General features: G+C 41.9%; 1 protein-coding gene across 5 annotated transcripts in view; it reads left to right on the top strand.

Annotated features, from left to right (window-relative positions):
* The first annotated feature begins 1,072 nt into the window (after positions 1–1,072).
* ENPP2 (ectonucleotide pyrophosphatase/phosphodiesterase 2) overlaps positions 1,073–20,807 on the top strand; it is a 132,418-nt gene continuing 112,683 nt past the window's right edge. For all 5 annotated transcript variants that reach the window (XM_017882881.1, XM_017882871.1, XM_017882862.1 and 2 more), the window contains exon 1: positions 1,073–1,396. In XM_017882881.1, coding sequence (XP_017738370.1) covers positions 1,082–1,396 — 315 coding nt within the window. In that variant the 5' untranslated portion in view covers positions 1,073–1,081. The remainder of the gene's footprint in view (positions 1,397–20,807) is intronic.

Raw genomic sequence — 20,807 nt, 5'->3', positions numbered from 1 at the left:
CTGCCTGGGTCGGTGATGTCCTTCCCTCTCTTCTTCTCCTCGCTGGCTCCTGCAAGTCCTTCAAAACTGAGAGTGAGTGTCACGCCCTGTCCCCTTTTCTGAGCTGAAAACAGTGAAGGTACTATCGCCTTTCACACCGGGCAGGTCTAGGTCTAGGGCTTCTCTGCAGACCTCCACCATAACTCTCCGTTGCTCCCAACCCCCTCTCCATCACATTAAAGTTCTGTGATGCTGACTGGTTGTCCAGTGTTTATTTCACAAGCTCACAGCGCCTTCCCTTTTGTTGAGTATTTCACTGTCTGGAAAGACCCAGAAATAAGACAGAAAGAGGTACTGATAGTGGTTAGTGATGGACTTTGGTAGCAGCCCTGGGAACACCTGGCTTGTACAGCTAAGTGGCTAGTCTGGTTACCACAGCATCCTTTTAGCAGTAAACTATTTTTTTTTTTAAACGTAGCCAATAAATTCAAGATATCTGTGAATATCAAGGAACAAAGCATCTATTATCTAATAAAACAATTTCTGACACTCACTTTTGTAATTCAGAAATTAAAATAACAGTAGCTACTGTTGCTTTATATTAATTGTGTTTTCATTAGTAGTGTGGGTCACTCAGCAGCGTGGTGGGTGGCTTCGTGGATGTGGACTGGATGCCAATTAAGAAGACCTTGATTTCACTTTCTGGTTGGGTGATTGGGCAAATATTTTTCTGAGCTTCTAATTCTTTATAATTCTTTATGTGTAAAATGGCAGTAGTAGGAGAGCCTCCCCCGCATTGTTTGGGAGGCCAAATGACAGCATGATTGTGAAAAGCCCTTTGTAAACTGTAGCGTGTTTTAGAAAAAAAAAAAAATGGGGGTGATATTTTCCAGAGTGTCAGAGGAACGTATACAACACAGGCCTGCCCCTGTTTGACCTGGAAATGCTAGTTCAGGGAACGCATTAACAACACAGCAGGAAACTTCTGCAGCGAAATCCTTTTGGAAACAAGAGACTGAATTCTACAGAATGAAAGAGAAATGGCAAACCAAACCTCACAGAGGTTCTCCTTGAAAGATGAAAAATTAACTCGGGGGTGAGAATGTGCACGACGGCCCCCGTCTTCAGCCTCCCGACACTTTCCTTCCCCAAAGCCATTTTAGTCAAAGGTCATGTGTGTGTCTTGTCAAAGGCCAGCTTCCAATGGAATCATTGTCCCTCGGGACAGCGGCCCCCTGACTACATCTGCATTGGAGAAATCCCAAAAGCAAACGGCCCAGTGCAAACAAGAGCAGTCCGCAGCAGCCGTCTCGAGCACAGCTCCCAGGTCGCGGGGCTGCAGCCCAGGCCGCGTCCGCAGCGCCCGGGCAGGAACAGGCGCCGAGACTCCCGCAGCATGACCCGCCACGCCGATCGGGTACGGTATGCGCCTCTCTCTACCCGTCCTCCATTGCTTGGGCTCCCGGGTCACAGCTGCCATTCTGTCAAGCAGAGAAACCTTGGAAAGGGCCTCCAGGTTTGCCGGAAAACGGTCCCTGTTGGGCTGCGTTCCCGTGCACTCAGCTGGAGCAATTTGCAGGCGCGCAAATGCGGAGCTCAACTCATTTCAAGTTTTCGTTGCCAGAGAATGAGTTTGTAAATATCGAGTTTGTCTCTGGTTTCTGGAAGGCGAGCTGGTCCGACTTGCAGAGAAGGACTGTGGAGGACTCTCGGTTCACCACGGCTCCAGACTGTGCAAGCGGGCGACCCTCAGCCTTACCAGCTGCAGGGCACAGCGAGCTCTGTCCTCCTGGGCGGCGAGACGGCCGGGCTTCTTGTTTATTACCTGTGGGACAGTGGCTTGGCAAGAAGGACGGGGATTTTTAAAACAATATGTTTAGTAAGGTCCTCTGGACTCCCACACTTGCCTCTAGGAAACAGAATCATCTCCCTGAAGGAGGGAGCCCCTTCCCCACAACGCGCCCCTGGCAGGCTCCACAAAGATGTTGATTGACGCGCACAATTCGGCACAGCCAGTCTCTTGGCTCTTTGTCCTCCTCTATTTGAACAAGTGTTCCAAACGGATCTGGCTAATTTTGGATAAGACTAGAGGGAGCCCTGGGTTTCAACTGATTATGGGTGCTTTTGATCTGGACTTGGAAATCTCCAAGGGCGAACTATGGGGAGCGTCCGCAGGGGCAGCGGGCACAGCTGGTCTTCAGGTGCGGAGCGGGGGTCAAAGGGTTCCAGCGATTGCTGAGCTTACACACTCTGGTTTCGTTTTAACAAGTGAAGCACGAGCCACTTCTCACTGATAGGGGGAATGGAAACAAAAGCCGCTCTAGTGCCCAGCAGGATGGAGAGGGAACCCAGTTATGGTATTGCTTATGTATTTATCACATACCCAGTTCCACGGAGCACAGGAGGTTTTCTGCACTTCTGCTCATCAGGTATTTAATGGAACTTCTGGTTTCCCCTGCACTGGTCACCTCTGGCTGTCACCTCAGTTTTCTACTCCTCTTCCCACTAAACTCCTTGAAAGAGTGGGTGGCATTTGCTGTCTCCTTGTCCTCACTACCCTTTTGCTCCTTAACACCCAGTCACCTGGCATCCACCCTCACCTCTGAGGGCCAACCTTTGGCAAGGCCGCCGAAGACCTCCTTGTAGCAAAACCGTAGAGCATTTTCAACTCCCCCCGACCCCCACGTACACACACAGCCTCTGTGTCATTTTGAACTATTGGTCCTTTCCTCTCTCTGTTTTTGACTGTGTCCTGGATGCTGCAATCCCATGCTTCCCTGGCTCCCTTCTGACCTTTTGAGTTATAATTTAATACTTAAAGGGCTTCACTTCATAAATGTTCGTGTGCACTGCTCTTTCTTCTTGACTCTCTTCGCTTCTCATTCTGCAGTCTCTCTGGATAATCTCATTCACTCCAACGGCTTCAACCACTACATATACATGATGTCTCCCAAACCTAGCCTAATCTTTCTCCTAAAATTCCAGTCTCTACTTTGGTGTCCCATAGAGCACCTTAAAATCAGCGAGTTAGGACCTGGATCTGTCTTCTCCCTTCTTCTCCCAGGCCTGCTCTTCCTCTTCTCTTTGCCACTGCTTAAATGGCATTCCTCAAGTTGTCCAAGTCAGACACACCAGAATCACCCTAGGTGACTTCTTACCTTTCATTCATGACAATCATCACCAAGCCCTGTCTACTCTTGTTGCTGAGTATAATTCATACACATAGTGGTGTCTCCACCTCCCCCACCACTGTTATAGTTATGGCCAGTATTCCCTCAAATTCCATTCTGGCCACAACTTCCCATTAGTCTCATTTGGGGCCAGTCTTGCCCAGCCCATACCTACATTTTGTCTCCACACTGTGTCAAATGATCTTTCTTTCTTATTTTTTGAGATAGAGTCGTGCTCTGTTGCCCAGACTGGAGCACAGTGGTGCCATCTCAGCTCACTGCAACCTCCACTTCCCAGATTCAAGCAATCTCCTGCCTCAGCCTCCCAAGTAGCTGGGATTACAGGTGCCTGCCACCATGCCTGGGTAAATTTTTTTTTCTTTTTCTTTTTTCTTTTCTTTTTTTTTTTTTTTTTTTTTTTTTTTTTTTTTTTTTTGCATTTTTAGTAGAGACTGGGTTTCACCATGTTGGCCAGGCTGGTTTTGAACTCTTGACCTCAAGTCATTCACTCACCTCGGCCTCCCAAAGTGCTAGGATTACAGGCATGAGCCACCGTGCCCAGACTGTGTCAAATGATCTTTCCAAAATGTAATAGGATCATGCAGTTCTTTTTTGAAAAGTCTTCAGCAGATTCCCATTTTTATTTTCTTTCAAGAATAATTTTGGTGGATACATGTTCTCCACAACTTGCCTTTTACCTTCCTCTTCATTTTTATATCTTACTACTCACTCCTTCTCCAGATTTTATGCACCATTTTTGTACATTTTATATACGTTTTGTCCATATCATATATGAATTTAGGGATGTTAAACTATTTATTAAATAAGACTTTCTTTCTGTACGTCTATGAGGTCTGTGTCTAACCTCCATTTTTATTTAGACCCAGCTGAAAGCCCCTTTCTCTTGGAAACTGTGCAGATCATCCTTCCCAATGGGTTACGTGGCCCCCTCTTGTTCTCCCAGAGCTTCCTTTATTCCTGTGGATCAGAGCACTTATCATTCTTTATTATAACTATCTATTTACTTGTCCATCCCACACCAGTCCTTAAGGATCAACTCTTTTTGTCTTAGTATCATTACAGTTAGTGCTTAGACCTAGCTGGGATGCTCAATGAATTTCTGTGCAATTTTTGTGAATGACTATTTATGTTTAAGCATTGAATTAGATGACAGAGATACAGAAGCTTTCAGAAAAGTATAATCTATAATATGCTAAGGAATAAAGATTAAGCATGATTATCAGGGAAAACATAGTTTTCTACTTATTTAGCAATGGAAGGGTTTAGACTTTCTGGATATTTGAGAATAATGCCTCGAGTCCCTGGGTCTATCAGCTCCCTCTCTAATTCACATCTCAATGGGTGGGCTTCTCCTATTGCTATTGCACCTATCCTAATCTTCCCCAAGGAAGAGCTGCAAGAAAGACCTTTTGCAGTTTTGGCTCTGTTGACTTCGTGAAGGCAAGTCCAACCGACTTGAGTGTGCCCGTTTCAAGCATGAGACCTTGCTTAACTTCTCTAAAACATGAGTTTCTTTTTAAAAATAATTGGTCTTAATGAGAATACTTGGACACAGGAAAGGGAACATCACACACCGGGGCCTGTTGTGGGGTTGGGGGGAGGGGAGGAGGGATAGCATTAGGAGATATACCTAATGTAAATGACGAGTTAATGGGTGCAGCACACCAGCATGGCACATGTATACATATGTAACAAACCTGCACGTTGTGTACATGTACCCTAGAACTTAAAGTATGATAATAATAATAAAAAAAAGAAAAGTGCATATGGGCTGGATTAATGACTGGTTGAATGCATTTGTTAAAGGAGAGCTGATTAACATATGGATTGACATGTGAATGTCTTTAGTGGCATGCTACTGGGCTCTGTCTTCATTCCTGTTTATTCAGCATCACTGATATCTATAAAGGCATAATATAAGGCTCCCATTTGCTAAGAGAAAAGGCGTAAGGATTAGGAGTCCAAAAGTTATCAATAAGTTATAATCTGTTTTGACTTTTAATTTTTGGGGTGTGTGTGCAGAGAGGGATATAAAAAGTCTTGTGCATGGATCCCAAACGTCAATTGCAAATTATTAGGTATGTGTGTATGTGTATGACAGAGGGGGATAGGAAGGAGAGGGAGAGGGAAAGGGAGATTGAGAAAGGAAGAGACAGAGAGAGGAAGAGACAGAAAGTTAGAGAGAGGTGGCGGCTTCATATAGTTAAGGTTTAGAGATTTAAACTGATGATAAAATCAATAGTGATATGTTTCTTTTAAAACAGAGTTTTGTTGTATTAAAAGAGGTCTAGAGACCAGGTGCTCATGCCTGTAATCCCAGCACTTTGGGAGGCGGAGGCGGGTGGATCACGAGGGCAAGAGATGGAGACCATCCTGGCCAACATGGTGAAACCGTGTCTATGCTAAAAATACAAAAATTAGCTGGGCGTGGTGGCAGGTGCCTGTAGTCCCAGGTACTCGGGAGGCTGAGGCAGGAAAGGTGGAGGTTGCAGTGAGCCGAGGTTGCACCACTGCACTCCAGCCTGGGTGACAGAGTGAGACTCTGTCTCAATAAAAAAAAAAAAAAAAAAAAAAAAAGAAAGAAAGAAAAAGAGGTCTAGAGTATAGAACATGAGACATGATAGTCATTGTACTCTGTATTGTTCAGACCATATTCAGAACAATTGTATCTAGTTCTGGGTGCCATACATTAATTTATTAGCAACTGTATTGTCTATTATTATCTGAGCACCTACGATGTGACAACCACTCTGCTAGATGTTGAAGGCAACAGTGCTGAAGAAGACCCGCTCTCATGGTATTTACAACGGAGCAGAGGTGTTCGTTGAGGAACCAGGTGATTTTAATTCAATATTTTACTTGCTTTAATAGGGGAAGCTTAGGTCCCCGTGAGACCACCTGAGAAGGGATATTTAATCTAGACTTAATGGGAGCAGGGTAAACATTCTATAGGAAGTGATGTCTACATTGAGACCCAAAGGCTGAGTACAGATGAGGGTGAAGGTGATGGAGGGAAGAGGGCCCCAAGGAGAGGTGTCAGTACCTTCAGTGGGCTGTGCAAGGGACTAAAAAAGGAATGCAAGAGAGGGGCGGGGATGAGAGAAATGAGACTGGAATGGTGACTGAGGCCAGAATGACATGACACTGTCCTTCTTGAAGCTGTAATTGATCTTTACGAAAATGGGGAGTCCATGAAGTTTGTAAGCAGGGCAGTGTCACAATCGGTTTGGGGTCTTGGAAAGATCAATCTTGCTGCAATGTGAACAATGAGTTGGAAGGATGGCTGGTAAGAGAGAGACCACTTAGGAGGCGCTGTGTCATATAAGCCAGAAAGGATGGTGGCCCTAAACAAAAGGATAGCAGGGAAGGTGATGAGTGGATTAATTCAAAAGCTAATTAGGAGTTATAAGAGTATGGTGACAGTCTGCAGGAATGCTGTAGGAAGGGTGGGTGCAGGACATTTAACCTGTAAAAGAGAAGATTTAGAGGGTCACAATGTCTGTCTTTCCCTCTAATGTGGAAGGGAGATAATCATTGTATTTGTCTTTGAGAGGGCAGGATGAATGAATGAATGAACCAAATGAATAAGAGACACAAGGAGATACATTTCAGCTCAATACAATAAAGAATTTTCTAACAGGCATCCCAAGGCAACGAGTTCTTTGTCACAGAGAAATTTAAACAAAGGCTTGATAACAATTCTTGGAAAAGTTGGAGAGACAGGAATATGGTTAGCCAGGCTGGAGGGCATTGACATTTCTTTTCAACCCTAGGATTTCAAGATTCTGTGTATAAAGTTCACATATCTGAGCTTGGCATTTAAGGCGTCCTGGGATCCAGTCCTTTGTTGGGTGGCCATATGTTTTGGTTTCCTGGTACGGTCCTAGTGTATGCTTTTGTTTCCTGCAGCTATTAACAGCAGCCTTTTTCATGCTTGAAGGGGTCTTAGTTTGAACAATAAATTTTATGACCATCCAGCTCTATGACTTGATTTTCCTCCCTCGACCACTGACGTTCTTTTAGAACTCCCATGAACTACTCATACTAAACTATTTGTTACTCTCAGAGTAGACCAGGCATTTTACTACAAGTCAGTTTACTTATGCCATTTCCTGTGTCAGGAATGCCCTTCCTCTCCATCATCTGTGTACCTCCTGGAAAATATACCTTTTCATTAAGTCCTCATCTAAATCAATGCTAAGTCCTTCATTAAGCGCCTTTTTTTTTTTTTTTTTTTTTTTTTTTTTAAGACAGTTTTGCTCTTGTTGTCCAGGCTGGAATGCAATTGCAATGGCCTGATCTTGGCTCACCACAACCTCCGCCTCCTGGGTTCAAGTGATTCTCCTGCCTCAGCCTCCCAAATAGCTAGGATTACAGGCATGTGTCACCATGCCTGGCTAATTTTGTATTTTTAGTAGAGATGGGGTTTCTCCATGTTGGTCAGGCTGGTCTTGAACTCCTGACCTCAGGTGATCTGCCCGCCTCGACCTCCCAAAGTGCTAGGATAACAGGTGTGAGCCACCACACCTGGTCTTTTATCTTTTTGAATTGTCTTTTTATAATGTGATAGGTTGCATTATATTGCTGAATATATAATTATTTTATACTTTTTTGAGCTTTTCCCTAAATTATCATCTCCTAGAAGTAAGGTACTAAGATCTTTGAAAAACACAGTAACCCATTAGAATGAATGGTGCTTTGTTTGAAGCAATAAACTTCCAGAGGGAAATTTTCATTTATTAAAAAAGGTCATATTTTCATTATATGAGTGATGCATGCATTTTGTGGAAAAAAGAATCAAAAAAGGCAAGTATGAAAAAGAAACAAAAATTATCTACAATCTCACTCTTTAGAGATAAGCATATTAACTAATTAATGAATATCCCTTCTATATTCTTTTATGGGTATGTAGTCTTAAAATTGGAATTGTCCATAGCCTTCTGTAACCTGCTTGTCTTTAACAGCGTACCATGAATATCGCCCCATGCCATTATATATTTTTCAAAAACATAATCTGCAATGGTGCCTTGTATTCTAGATGTAGCTGCCTCATGATTTGTCTGGCAAACTCCTGCTCGATATCAGGCTATTTCCACATTTTTGATGTTGCAAAAAGAGCTATAATAACCAACACCCAAGAGAAACATTCATGCATCCATTTGGTCTGGAACATTTATATTTTTCTAAGATGGCAAGACAATTATTGATGGAAAGAAGGATATTGAGTCACTAAGAAAGCATGAGTTAAAACAAAAGGGCTAACTTTGCTTTTAAAACATCATTTTGTTTTATGTTACATATATCGATTATATATGAGATTTTTATATGTGTGTATATACTTATTAGTCCTATAAGTTAATGAAGGTACCTTGTCTGATTTGGAAATGTGTCAACAATCTGTAGGCTAAGTACAGGAGGGATTGATAACTGATAAGTAAATGTCTTGAACAAAAAATTGAGTCTGAAATCTAAAACTTCAGTGTTTTGTATCAATGTGAGACATTGTTCATAAGCTAAATATAAGGGAAAGTGACATTGCGTTTTTGTGTTTCCTTGGTTGTGTTTTTGTGCTGTTTTTTTTTTTTTGAGACGGGAGGCTGCTCTGTCCGCCAGGCTGGAGTGCAGTGGCCGGATCTCAGCTCACTGAAGCTCGCCTCCCAGGTGTCACGCCATCTCCTGCTCTCCAGTCCTCCCGAGTAGCTGGGACTACAGGCGCCCGCCCACTGCACTCCGGCATAGTTTTTTGTATTTTTTTAGTAGGAGACGGGGTCTTCACCGTGTTAGCCAGGATGGTCTCGATCTCCTGACCGCATTGATCCGCCCCGTCTCTGGCCTCCCAAAGTGGCTGGGATTACAGGCTTGAGCCACCGCGCCCGGCCTGGAATAAAGATATTTTCGTGAAAAGAGGGGCACTGCCTAGTGTTTTGGTGTTTGGAGAAGGTATTACAGACTTGAATCCTTATTCCAAAGTAAATAATTTATCATCTTAAAGCAGAAGGAGTCCATTGTAGAGTGGAATGTTTTTATCTGAGGAGAAGCAGGCTTTGGGACACACTCTGAACCCATTTGACCGCTTTTTAATAGAATAAATGAAAGATGTTGTTATGAGTCGAATTGTATCCTCTCTCAATTCAAATGTTGAAGTCGTAATCCCCAGTTCCTTAGAAGGTGACCTTATTTAGAGACAGAGTCTTCAGAAAGGTATTCAAATTAAAGTAAGTCATGAGGATGGGTCCTAACCCAATATGACTGATTTCTGTATAAAAAGGAGAGATTTAGACACAGGAACAGACACAGGGAATAGATGGCCATCTACAAGCCATGGAGTGAAGCCTCAGAAGAAACTAACCTTGCCGACCGACACCTTGATCTCAGACTTCTCATCTCCAGAATGTGAGATGATGTGTTTCATTGCCTTTTGTTGTTGTTGTTTTGTTTTTGTTTTGACTTACTGCAATCTCCACCTTCTAGATTTAAGCGATTCTCCTGCCTCAGCCTCCCAAGTAGCTGGGACTACAGTCGTGTTCTACCACACCCAGCTAATTTTTGTATTTTTAGTAGAGATGGAGTTTTACCATGTTGGCCAGGTTGGTCTCAAACTCTGACCTCAAGTGATCCGCCTACCTCTTTCTCCCACAGTGCTGGGATAACAGGTGTGAGCTACTGAGCCCTGTTGATACATTTCATTGTTTAAGCCACCCGCTACTTTCTTATACGGCAGCCTGAGCTAACTAACACACATTTCTTGAAAGCATAATGTCCTTAGCATGGTTTCAGCCGGTAACACTCAGTACAACATTATTTCACTTTCCAGTCACCGGAGAGTTTGCTCTTCTTCATAGAAATGATCGGGACAGTGCTTTGTAATTTCACAACTGCAAAGCATTTTCATTTCTATTATCTCCTTGACCCTGACCAAAACCTGCGAGATGGGAATTCTCTTCCTCTCTGTTTTAGAGAGAGAAAACAGAAGTTCAGAGAGACTAAGTGAATTTTTCAAGGCTGCACAGCTTGGAAGTGGTAGTGCTGAAATTCAAACATGGGTCTTCTGATGGTAAATACTGTGCTCTTTTAATTAAAACTCAATGCATTCATCTTCATGGACATGTCAAATATCATCTTCCTTCTTCGAAGTTTGAAAAGACATAGATTGTAGCATGCTCAGCCACATTTCCCCATTTTTATAACTTTCATGAGAGTGATTTTATAAGCCTTCTTGTTGGAATATATCTGAAGCCTGAAGGCACCTAGTGTGCCTGCGTCATCATTATCAAATATTTATCAGGAATCCTTGATTTAGGCCCCTGTGTTTACTTGCAAAGAATATTTCGTCTCCACTTTGGAGCTTTGTTTACCGACAAAATAGGCTTTCTCAGTACGCAGTTTGATTACCCACAAATCCAACTGCAAAACTTTGGATATGTTGGATATATTTGAGTTTTTCCATCATTAATATCGTTCAGATATTAATTCAACATAGTGGTGCGAGGGACGCCTACATTTTCCTGGAAGCTGCTCGACTTTAATCAGTAGGAACAAATGCAAGATTATTGTACTTTTTCCTTGGGTGACCTAAGCTTGTTCTTGGCATCCGTGAGTGTAGAGCGCGGGGATGTCTCAGAGTGTTTCAGTGGCTTCTACACAGGGGAGTTATTAGTTTTTAACCTTGGGGATAATTCCATAAGAATACAATTCTTTTCCTCCCTGAAAGAACAAAATATTGCTTATCTTAGGTTATCCCTGTTATGCAATAAAACCAGTGGTTCCCAGATAGTGAAACTCTAAGAGATCTATACGTAGGGTTGTTAGATTTAGCAAAACTCAAAAAAGACAAAAACAACAAAATCCCAGGATGCCCCAGTTAAATTTCAATTTCAGATAAACAATGTATACTGTTTTAGGATGAATACATCCCCGATATTGAAAATACTAAAAAAGTATTGTATCTGGCAACTCTATCTGTAAGACAATTTTGTGGGTGGAGTATTAATAATTCTTCAATATTTTAAAAGTCTATGAAAATTATGCATTTACCCAAGTAAGACTCCAGAGGTTATTGACAATGTGTTAAATTTCCTTGAGTTTGGTTGGGGTTTTTTTTTTTTTTTTGACCTAACTTGAAAAAGCACTGCTCATCTCATGTGGGAACCACAACAATTATACTACCCCTTTTCTTTTCTTTTTTTTTTCTTTTCTTTTCTTTTCTTTTCCTTTTCCTTTTCCTTTTCCTTTTCCTTCCTTCCTTCCTTCCTTCTTTCCTTCCTTCCTTCCTTCCTTCCTTTCTTTTTCTTTTCTTTTTTTTTTTTTCAACAGAGTCTCTCACTCTGTTGCACAGGCTGGAGTACAGTGGCGCAATCTCAGCTCGCTGGAACCTCCAACTCCCAGATTCAAGTGATTCTCCTGCCTCAGCACCCTGAGCAGCTGGGATTACAGGTGTGTGCCACCACACCTGATCAATTTTTTTAAAAAAATATGTTTGGTAGAGACAGGGTTTCACTATGTTGGCCAGGCTGATCTTGAACTCCTGACCTCAAGTGATCCTCCCACCTTGGCCTCTCAAAGTCCTGGGATTACAGGCATGAGGCACCATGCCTGGCCTATACTACCCATTTTCAATGACTTGTATTCTAGGGATCATGCAAAGCCCATATGTTATCTCTTGCAACGCTCAAAATCGGGGGTTGGTTAACTATGGCCTGCAGGCCAGATATTATCCTGCCTGTTTTTGTTGTTTTCTCCAGCACGTGTCAAAGTTTTATTTCACACTTAAGAGAGTGAAAAGAAAAAGCTGGTTCACAAAAACAGTCTTAGGAAAGGGCGCTATTAGTAACAGAAATATGTAGATCTGTAAATCTCAAATTTCAGCTGCATCAGAATCACCTGGAGGGCTCGCTTGAACACCTGCTGCTGAGCCCCACCCCTAAAGTTTCTGATCCAGTAGGTCTGGTGTGGCCAGAGGATTTACATTTCTAACTAGTTCCCAGATAATGCTATTTTGACTGGTTTGGGATCACACTTTGAAACCCATTGGTCTAGATTCTAAATAAAATTATTTGTGTATATATCTATGCAATTTGCTTTATTGTTTATTTAATTGACAAATAAAAAATTGTATGTATGAGATACAACGTGATGTTTTGATACATGTATACACTGGTGAATGTATACATATAAAACTAATTAACATTGGTTTATCACCTCACATCCTTATCATTGGTGATGAGAATGTTTAAAATCCATTCCCTTAGCAATTTTCAAGTATATAATACATTATTATGCCTTAGTCACCATGCTGTATAACAGATCTCCAGAACCTATTCCTCCTGGAGGAACAAGATATCTTTTCTAACTAAAACTTTGTACCCTTTGACCGCCACCTTCCCATTTCTCCCACCCCTAGCCTCTGTAACCACCATCCTATTCTCTGCTTGTATAAGTTTGATTGTTTTAGATTCCACATATAAATGCAATCATGTGGTATTTGTCTTTCTGTGCCTGGCTTATTTCATTAAGCATAATGTCCTCCAGGTTCATCCAGATTGTTGCAAATGACAGGCTCTCATTCTTGTTTAGGGCTGCATTGTATTCCATTGTGTATATATACCACATTTTTCTTTATCAATTCATCTGCTGATGGACACTTAAGTTGATTCCATATTTTGGCTATTGTGATTAACGCTGCAATAAACATAGGAGAGCAGATATCTCTTCAACGTGCTGATTTCATTTCCTTTGGACATACACCTGGTAGTGGGATTGCTAGATCATTTGGCAGTTCTATTTTTAATGGTTTGAGAAGTCCCTACACCATTTTACTTAATGATTGCGCTGATTTACAATTCCACGAACAGTGCACAGGGGTTTCCTTTTCTCCACACCCTAGCCAACACTTACTGTCTTTCATGTTTTTGATAGTAGCTATTCTAACAGGTCCGAGGTGATAGTTCACTGTGGTTTTGCTTTGCATTTCCCTGATGATTAGTGATGTTGAGCACCTTTCCTGTACCTGTTGGCCTTTTGTGTATCTTCTTTTGAGAAATGTCTGTTCAGGTTCTTCATTCATTATTTTTTATTTTACTTTAAGTTCTGGGATACATGTGCTGAATGTGCAGGTTTGTTACATAGGTGTACATGTGTCATGGTGGTTTGCTGCACCTGTCAACCCGTCATCTAGGTTTTAAGCCCCACAAGCATTAGGTATTTGTCCTAATGGTCTCCCTCCCCTTGGCCCTCAGCCCCCGACGGTCCCTGGTGTGTGATGTTTCCCTCCCTGTGTCCGTGTGTTCTCATTGTTCAACTCCCACTTATGAGTGAGAACATGCGGTGTTTGGTTTTCTGTTCCTGTGGTAGTTTGCTAAGGATGGTGGTTTCCAGCTTTATCTTTATATCAGGTTGTTTTCTTGCTATCGTATATTTTGGATCTTAGCCCCTTATCAGACGTATGGCTTATAAATATTTTCTGTGAATATTTCCATAGGTTGTCTCCTCACTCTGTTGAAGGTTTCCTTTGTCGTGCAGCTGCCTTCTGTTTGTGTAAATAAAATTTTAAAGTAACGTAGCTACCCCATTTGTTTCCATACAGTTCGTGACCACTTTCACGCTACAACAGCAAGCTGAGTCGTTGTGACAGAGATTGCTGTATGACACACAAGACCTAAAATGTTTTTCTCGCCCTTTACAGAAACTTTGCATACAACTGCTCAAAACTGTCTTTGAAGCAGTACTGTTATTCTTATTTCTAGAATGAAACAAATGGAAAGCTGAAACTTGAGAAAGGTCTCACAGTTCTTAGAATTCAAACCAAGATCTGTTTGAATTCCAAAGCTTCTGCTCAGAAGCTAACCCAAGAGGGGCTGGTTGTTTGTTACCTTTGTCCTAAATTGATAAACAAAGGGGAAACTGATTTGTGACTTCTTGTTAAATACTGTCCTTTTCAAAGACAAAACAGATGGTATAGTGTAGTGGTGAAGTTCTCAGGCTCTGGGGCCACACTGTTTACATCCCAGCTCCCCCAATTCATTCCTCTGTATTTCAGCTTCTACCCCTATAAATTACAGATAATGATAGTACCTATTTGCATGATTGTTTCCAGGTTTAAATGAGATCACATCTGAAAAGAAATTATAAAAGCACTTGACATGTGGTCCACAAGACGTTTGTTATTTTAATTTCAAATAACTATTTTTTCAAAGTAGGGAGCCTATGGAAATGAAAACAAAGAGCCTGGAAAGGTTGTCAACCAAAGCATCTCCTGTGGCTGGTTGTTAGAACATTTCCACCAGGAAGTTTCTAGAGCACAGTGGCCCCTCTTTTTCAGAAGATAGCTAGGAGAGATACTTTTTCAGTTTCTCAATATTTATATTTATACTTATACTTTGGCCTGACCACATTTCTTAGTCCCTTGGCCAGTCAGGGTTGCCTTGAAAAGGCCTGTGGTGAGATAAAATGTTTATCCAGTGATTCCTGGACCCTGAACCTCTTATTATTGTTACCCCTGATATTTATAGTCCCAAAAGCTATTCCCAGTGGCTCCAGATTGATTAAAAATGTAGTCAGGGCTGCCAGAGAATGGCCTTCTTAAATAATACAAGACAAGCAATTTTCTTCAGAAACACCTCAATTTGATCCTTAGGCAAAAGCAAGAAAAGCTATCAGTTTTTTCACTGATATTCTTCATCCTTTGAAGCATATTTTCTTATGGAATCACTAGGAATAAAATCTGTGTGTTGTGTGCTAAGCATATTAGAATGGCCTTGATCGTCTGAAGAGATTAGGAGATAAAGTCGTTCCCTGAGACGGATGGGAATGGAAGGCTTGAGACATTGTCCATGAACTAGTCAGTGGATAGATAATATGATGTAGTCAAAGTCCTGGCAGGGAAGCCTGGAGGCTTTGCTGAAGTGAAGCATCATGAATGCATGAATGTGTGTGGATAACATCAGCAGGGTTTTGCAATTTTTCCAGCATGTTTTGGGTGCCTTGGAACGGGGGTAAGAAAATTGTGTTATTTCTTCTAGGGTTGGGGATTAGTACCGCACTAGGAAGTGAGAAAATTCTTGAGAATTCTGTTTTTTTTTTTTTTTTTTTTTTTTAATTGAGACAGAGTCTTGCCCTGTAGCCCAGACTGGGGTGCAGTGGCACCATCTCAGCTCACTGCAACCTCCCTTTTCTAGGTTCAAACAATTCTCGTGTCTCAGCCTCCTGAGTAGCTGGGATTACAGGTGCACACTACCACGTCTGGCTAATTTTTGTATTTTTTTGTAGAGATGCGGTTTTTCCATGTTGCCCAGGCTGGTCTTGAACTCCTGGCCTCAAGCAATCTACCTGCCTTGGCTTACTGAAGTGCTGGGACTACTGGTGTGAGCCACTGTGCCCAGCCAAGAAGTCTGGTCTTGGGTGCCCAGGTTGGGGAGGGATGGAGGTAGAAGGGCCCAGCAACCCTGCTGCCATTGACAGAGAATAAAGCTACAGGGCAGTTGCCTGATCCCTTTTCTCCTCTGCCTCAAACCTCCAAACTCCAGTTATATTTTCCTTCCCCTTTCTTCAGCATTCTCTTCCTTTGTCAAATCATTCAACCAATGTTAGTTGAACGTCCCTGTGTGCCAGGGACAGTGCTGGGGTCTGAGGACTTAACAGGAGGGACATAGACTTGGCATCTACACTGGTGGAACTCATAGTCCTATGGTCGGGGGTGGACAATGTCAGGAGTTGGGAAAGTGCTCAAGGCATAAGCATAGGGGAGAGAAGGATGAATGGGAGGGGACAAGGTGGTCAGGGAAGGTCTCTGAGCTGAGAACAAAGGATCCAGTGAAAACAGAGGTGGAGAAATAGGAGGAGTTACATTTTCCAAACTTAACTAGCTAGTAAAGTGGCATTGCTGAAGTTTGAACCTAGATGTGCCTGACTCTAGGAACTGTCTGCTTTTAGCCTGGGCAACACAGTGAAACCTCTTCTCTACAAAAAATTAAAAATTAGCTGCCATGGTGGCACATGTCTGTAGACCTAGCTACTCAGAAGGCTAAGGCAGGAGGATCCCTTGAGCTCAGGAGTTTGAGGCCGAAGTGAGCTATGATTGCACCACTGCACTCCAGCTTGCGTGACAGAGCTGAGACTCTGTTTGAAAAAACAACAAAAACAGAAGCCCCAGTCCCTACCATTATGTGTGCAATATCCATATAATAAACAAGCACATGGACCTCCTGAATCTGAAATACAATTTTTGAAAAAAGGAATGTAAAGTATTTAAAACAATGCCTGGCACATAGTAAACACATAATCAATATTATGTGTTATTATTTTTAAAACTGTCTACTTTTCACTAAATCTTAACAGAAAGGTTAAACTTGCTCTCCAAACATCTATATGTAACTGTATTGTGTTGCCGTGAAGGAACTTGAACAGCAACAAGACAAAAAAATCATTCATTCACCCATTCTAATCATTTACTATGGCGTAGCCACTTTGTGTGTGTAAATGCACAAGGCAAAATCCTATTGTGCAGCTGTGAGCACCAATGCTGAGGAATGCTGAGAAAAGCATTGTTAGCCTGCGGTTGGGGCAAGACAGCAAGAGTCCACACACTCTTCCAATTCATCACAATGCTCCCTTCACACCATAGGATGACAGCTCTCATTGAAATGCAGGGCATGTACATCCCACTTGTTGATTCCTTTCATTCCTAGACAAACACAAGTCTAATAAAGAGGCACACATGTCTGTCCAGGTCACAAGCCTGGTTGGGAACGGGGGTATTTCGGAGAGGTTAGGCTGATGCTAGCATGTTGCCATTGCATCCTGAACTTTGAAAGTCCTTTAGCACTCTGGTGTTCAAAAGTCATGTTGACTGCACTGCTAATTACATGCTGCAACCCACTGCTAAGGGACGATGAGAAGGTCTGGAAATTAGAATTGGCAGACTTAGACATACAAAGTTCAACACATTCTAAGCCAGATGTTGTAGAACTTTCAGGAGATGATGGAGATGAAATCTCTGTTCTTGAGAAACTTTCAATTTAGTAACAAGAATTTCCAGTAGAACAAACTCAATAGAGGAGGCATGGTATGGTGTAAAAATCATGGACTTTGAACCATGCAGACTGGGTTTAAATCGTTTCTCTACCACAGACTAACCATGTGGCCTTGACCAAATTATTTCATCTTTCTGAGTCTTGGTTTCTTCATTCATAAAATGAGATTATAGTCTAGCAGTGGTGGCTCATGCCTGTAATCCCAGCATTTTGGGAGGCCGAGGAGGGTGGATTACCTGCAGTCAGGAGTTCGAGACCAGACTGGCCAACATGGTGAAACCCTGGCTCTACTAAAAATGCAGAAATTTAGCTGGACATGGTGGGTGCCTGTAATCCCAGCTACTCGGGCAGCTGAAGCAGGAGAATCACTTGAAACTGGGAGGCAGAGGCAGTAAGCTAAGATAGTGCCATTGCACTCCAGCCTGGGCAATGGAATGAGACTCCATCTCAAAAAATAAAAATAAAATAAAATAAAATGATATTATATAAATACTTCATGCGATTCTATAACTACCTTGATAGATAGCAACTACTATAATCATTGCTGCAATATTGACTACTGTTATTATCAGAATATAGCAAATTCCTGCTGTATAACTGATGTGGTGACTGCACAAATTACTCAAACTCTTCATCTATAAAATATGATAATTCTAACTGCCTTATTTGTGTAATTCAGGAGGTAACTGTATTCTGTCATAACCAATTAATATATTGATATAGTTTCTGTTTTATTCCAACCAATAAAATGTAAGCTTTGTGACCAGAGACTTGGATTCTTGTGTTAGTTGTTGGACTCTTTTGTGCCTAGATCAGTGCCTAGACCATAGTAGATTCTCAATAAAATACGCTGCTGTGTAAATAAGTGAACAAGTAAATAAATGAATGGTCGACCTTATGTTAAATGTTCAGCAAGGCCGGGGGTGATGGCTCACACCTGTAATCCCAGCACTTTGGGAGGCTGAGGCGGGTAGATCACGAGGTCGGGAGATCGAGATCATCCTAACACGGTGAAACCCTGTCTCTACTAAAAATACAAAAAATTAGCGGGGCGTGGTGGCGGGCGCCTGTAGTACCAGCTACCTGGGAGGCTGAGGCGGGAGAATGGCGTGAACCCGGGAGGCGGAGCTTACAGTGAGCCGGGATCGCGCCACTGCACTCCAGGCTGGGTGACAGAGCGAGACTCCATCTCAAAAAAAAGAAAAAAAGAAAAAAAGAAAACTTCAGCAAATGGTAGGCTCTTGGTACATGGTAGTTGTTACTGCGTTTAATATCATTATTATGATTAGAATATGGTGGGTGCCGTGAGAGGAACCAATACAGAGAGATCGCTCCCAGCTCTGTCAGTCGGCGATCCTTGTTCTTAGCACTGGCATGTCATCAATTGTGTTGTAGTTGGGAGAAACAACCAGGCCATTGTCAATAGTAAGGTCACATGAGATTAACTGCGAAAATAAGGGTTTCTGAATTTTTATCAATTCTTAGGAGGAAAGGGAAATAGCTGCAGAAAGGGAGGGAAGATTGAAAAAAGGAGAAAAACAACATCTTTTGTAAAATATTTTATCACATGAGACCACAGGCTACAAGTCTGTGATGAGGATTTACCCAGCCCCAAACTTAAAAGGCATGCAAAACCAGCTGCATCAGTCAGATGACACAAAGAGAGTATTAGTGTAGTGGCTCCAACCTGCAGCTGGGAGCAAAATGAGAAACTGACCATGATAGAATCAGTTCTGCTTCTGAACTGTTAAAGGGACTAGGGAAAAACTTCTCAGCTGCCCCTCACATGAGAGATAGGAGGAGTTTCTTTCTTTTTTTCTTTTTCCTTTTTTTTTGGAGGGACGGAGTCTCGCTCTGTCCCCCAGGCTGGAGTGCAGTGGCACGATCTTGGCTCACTGCAAGCTCCGCCTCTCGGCTTCACGCCATTCTCCTGCCTCAGCCTCCTGAGTGGCTGGAACTACAGGCGCCCGCCACCACGCCCGGCTAAATTTTTATTTATTTATTTTATTTTTTAGTAGAGATGGGGTTACACTGTGTTAGCCAGGATGGTCTGCATCTCCTGACTTCGTGATCTGCCCGCCTTGGCCTCCCAAAGTGCTGGGATTACAGGCCTGAGCCATGGCTCCCGGCCGAGGAGTTTCTTTTAAAAGTAATAAAATTAAATGTCCCATTGCATAGTGTGCTGTTGCAAGAAATGCCTAGAAACTGGGCTCTGGCTGGACGGACCTGAATTTGAATGACCTGAATCTGTCCCTTGCTGGGTATGTAAATTTGGGCCAGTTTCTTAAACTTCTGTGAGCCTCTGCAAAAAAGAGAAACCAGTATGTATTTTGCAAGATCACTGAGAAAATTCAGTGAGATAATCTCTGTACAACATCTATGACATTTCAGTTCTTCAATATATGGTGGCTACTGTTATTAGCAATTAATGTTACATGGATTATTGTATTTAATTCCCACAGTAACCCTATGAGGAAGGGACTATACTCAGTCTCATTTACATATGAAGAAATGAAGGTCTAGAGAGGGTTCCTAACTCAGTCAAGTCCATAGAGCTAGTGAGCATCCAAGTCATGATTCTAATCAAACCAGACAGTCCAGATTTTCAGCAATTAACAAGTTGTACAGCATCTCTCATAAGAGCAATGGAAGCTTAGCAGGGCAACATAAGGTCCAGAACTTCTGGCATTCTCTTGCATAATACTCTGGTGGCACTCTGAGGTAACTGTATTTCAAATATGCAGTGACTCTCTGTTTACAAAGGATTATGAGAGACACAGACGTGTCGGAGAGGCAATGTAAGGTCAACTTGGTCAGCTTATTGTATGTCTGTCTTCTTGATCAATCCAAAAAAACATTGCTTCATCTCTTGCTTAAGTCCATCATAGGATTTTGTGAAATGTGTTTCTTTTTTGTTTTCTTAGCTTACCCTTGACAAGTGTTCTCTGTATTTGGCATACATTAAATTGTGCATACCAATATTTTCTTTCTCTCTCTGTTTCCTTCAGGAGGTGAAATAGTAAGAACGAGGTATGTATAAAGATCCTTACCTTTCCTTTTGATTTATCCAGGAAAAAGTAAAATGAAATTCTGATTATTTAATTTAATTTAATTTGAGTAATTCTTTTTTGGTTATTATAGGTAGAGGACTCAGCTCTCTGAGACAGTTTAAAGAAGAGAGAAAAATAGTAGATGCTTAGAGTTGGAAAGAAGCTTAGATGTTGTATAGCCAAACTGCTTCTGAATTTAGATACTTTATAAGAAATCCTGACTACCACCACGTAGCCTTTGCTGAATAGTGAGTGTTAGTTCATTTTTTGTAACTATTTCATTATCTCTCTTACGAGATGAAGTATGCTTCTCTGTAACTTCTAGTTTTGCCTAGAAAAAGCATGCATGGGAGCCCGGGTATGGTGGCTCATGTCTGTAATTCCAGCACTTTGAGGGGCTGAGGTGGGAACATTGCTTCAGGCCAGGAGTTGTAGACCAGCCTGGACAACATAGCAAGACCCTCTCTCTCTCTCTCTGATATTTATTATATATAATAAATATATAACATTATATATAATATAATAATATAGATTTATATTATTAAATTTATGAATATAAA

The sequence above is a fragment of the Rhinopithecus bieti genome, unplaced genomic scaffold, assembly GCF_001698545.2.
Source record: "Rhinopithecus bieti isolate Rb0 unplaced genomic scaffold, ASM169854v2 scaffold_788, whole genome shotgun sequence".
NCBI classification, from domain to species: domain Eukaryota; kingdom Metazoa; phylum Chordata; class Mammalia; order Primates; family Cercopithecidae; genus Rhinopithecus; species Rhinopithecus bieti.
This window is presented reverse-complemented; position numbering and strand designations above follow the sequence as displayed.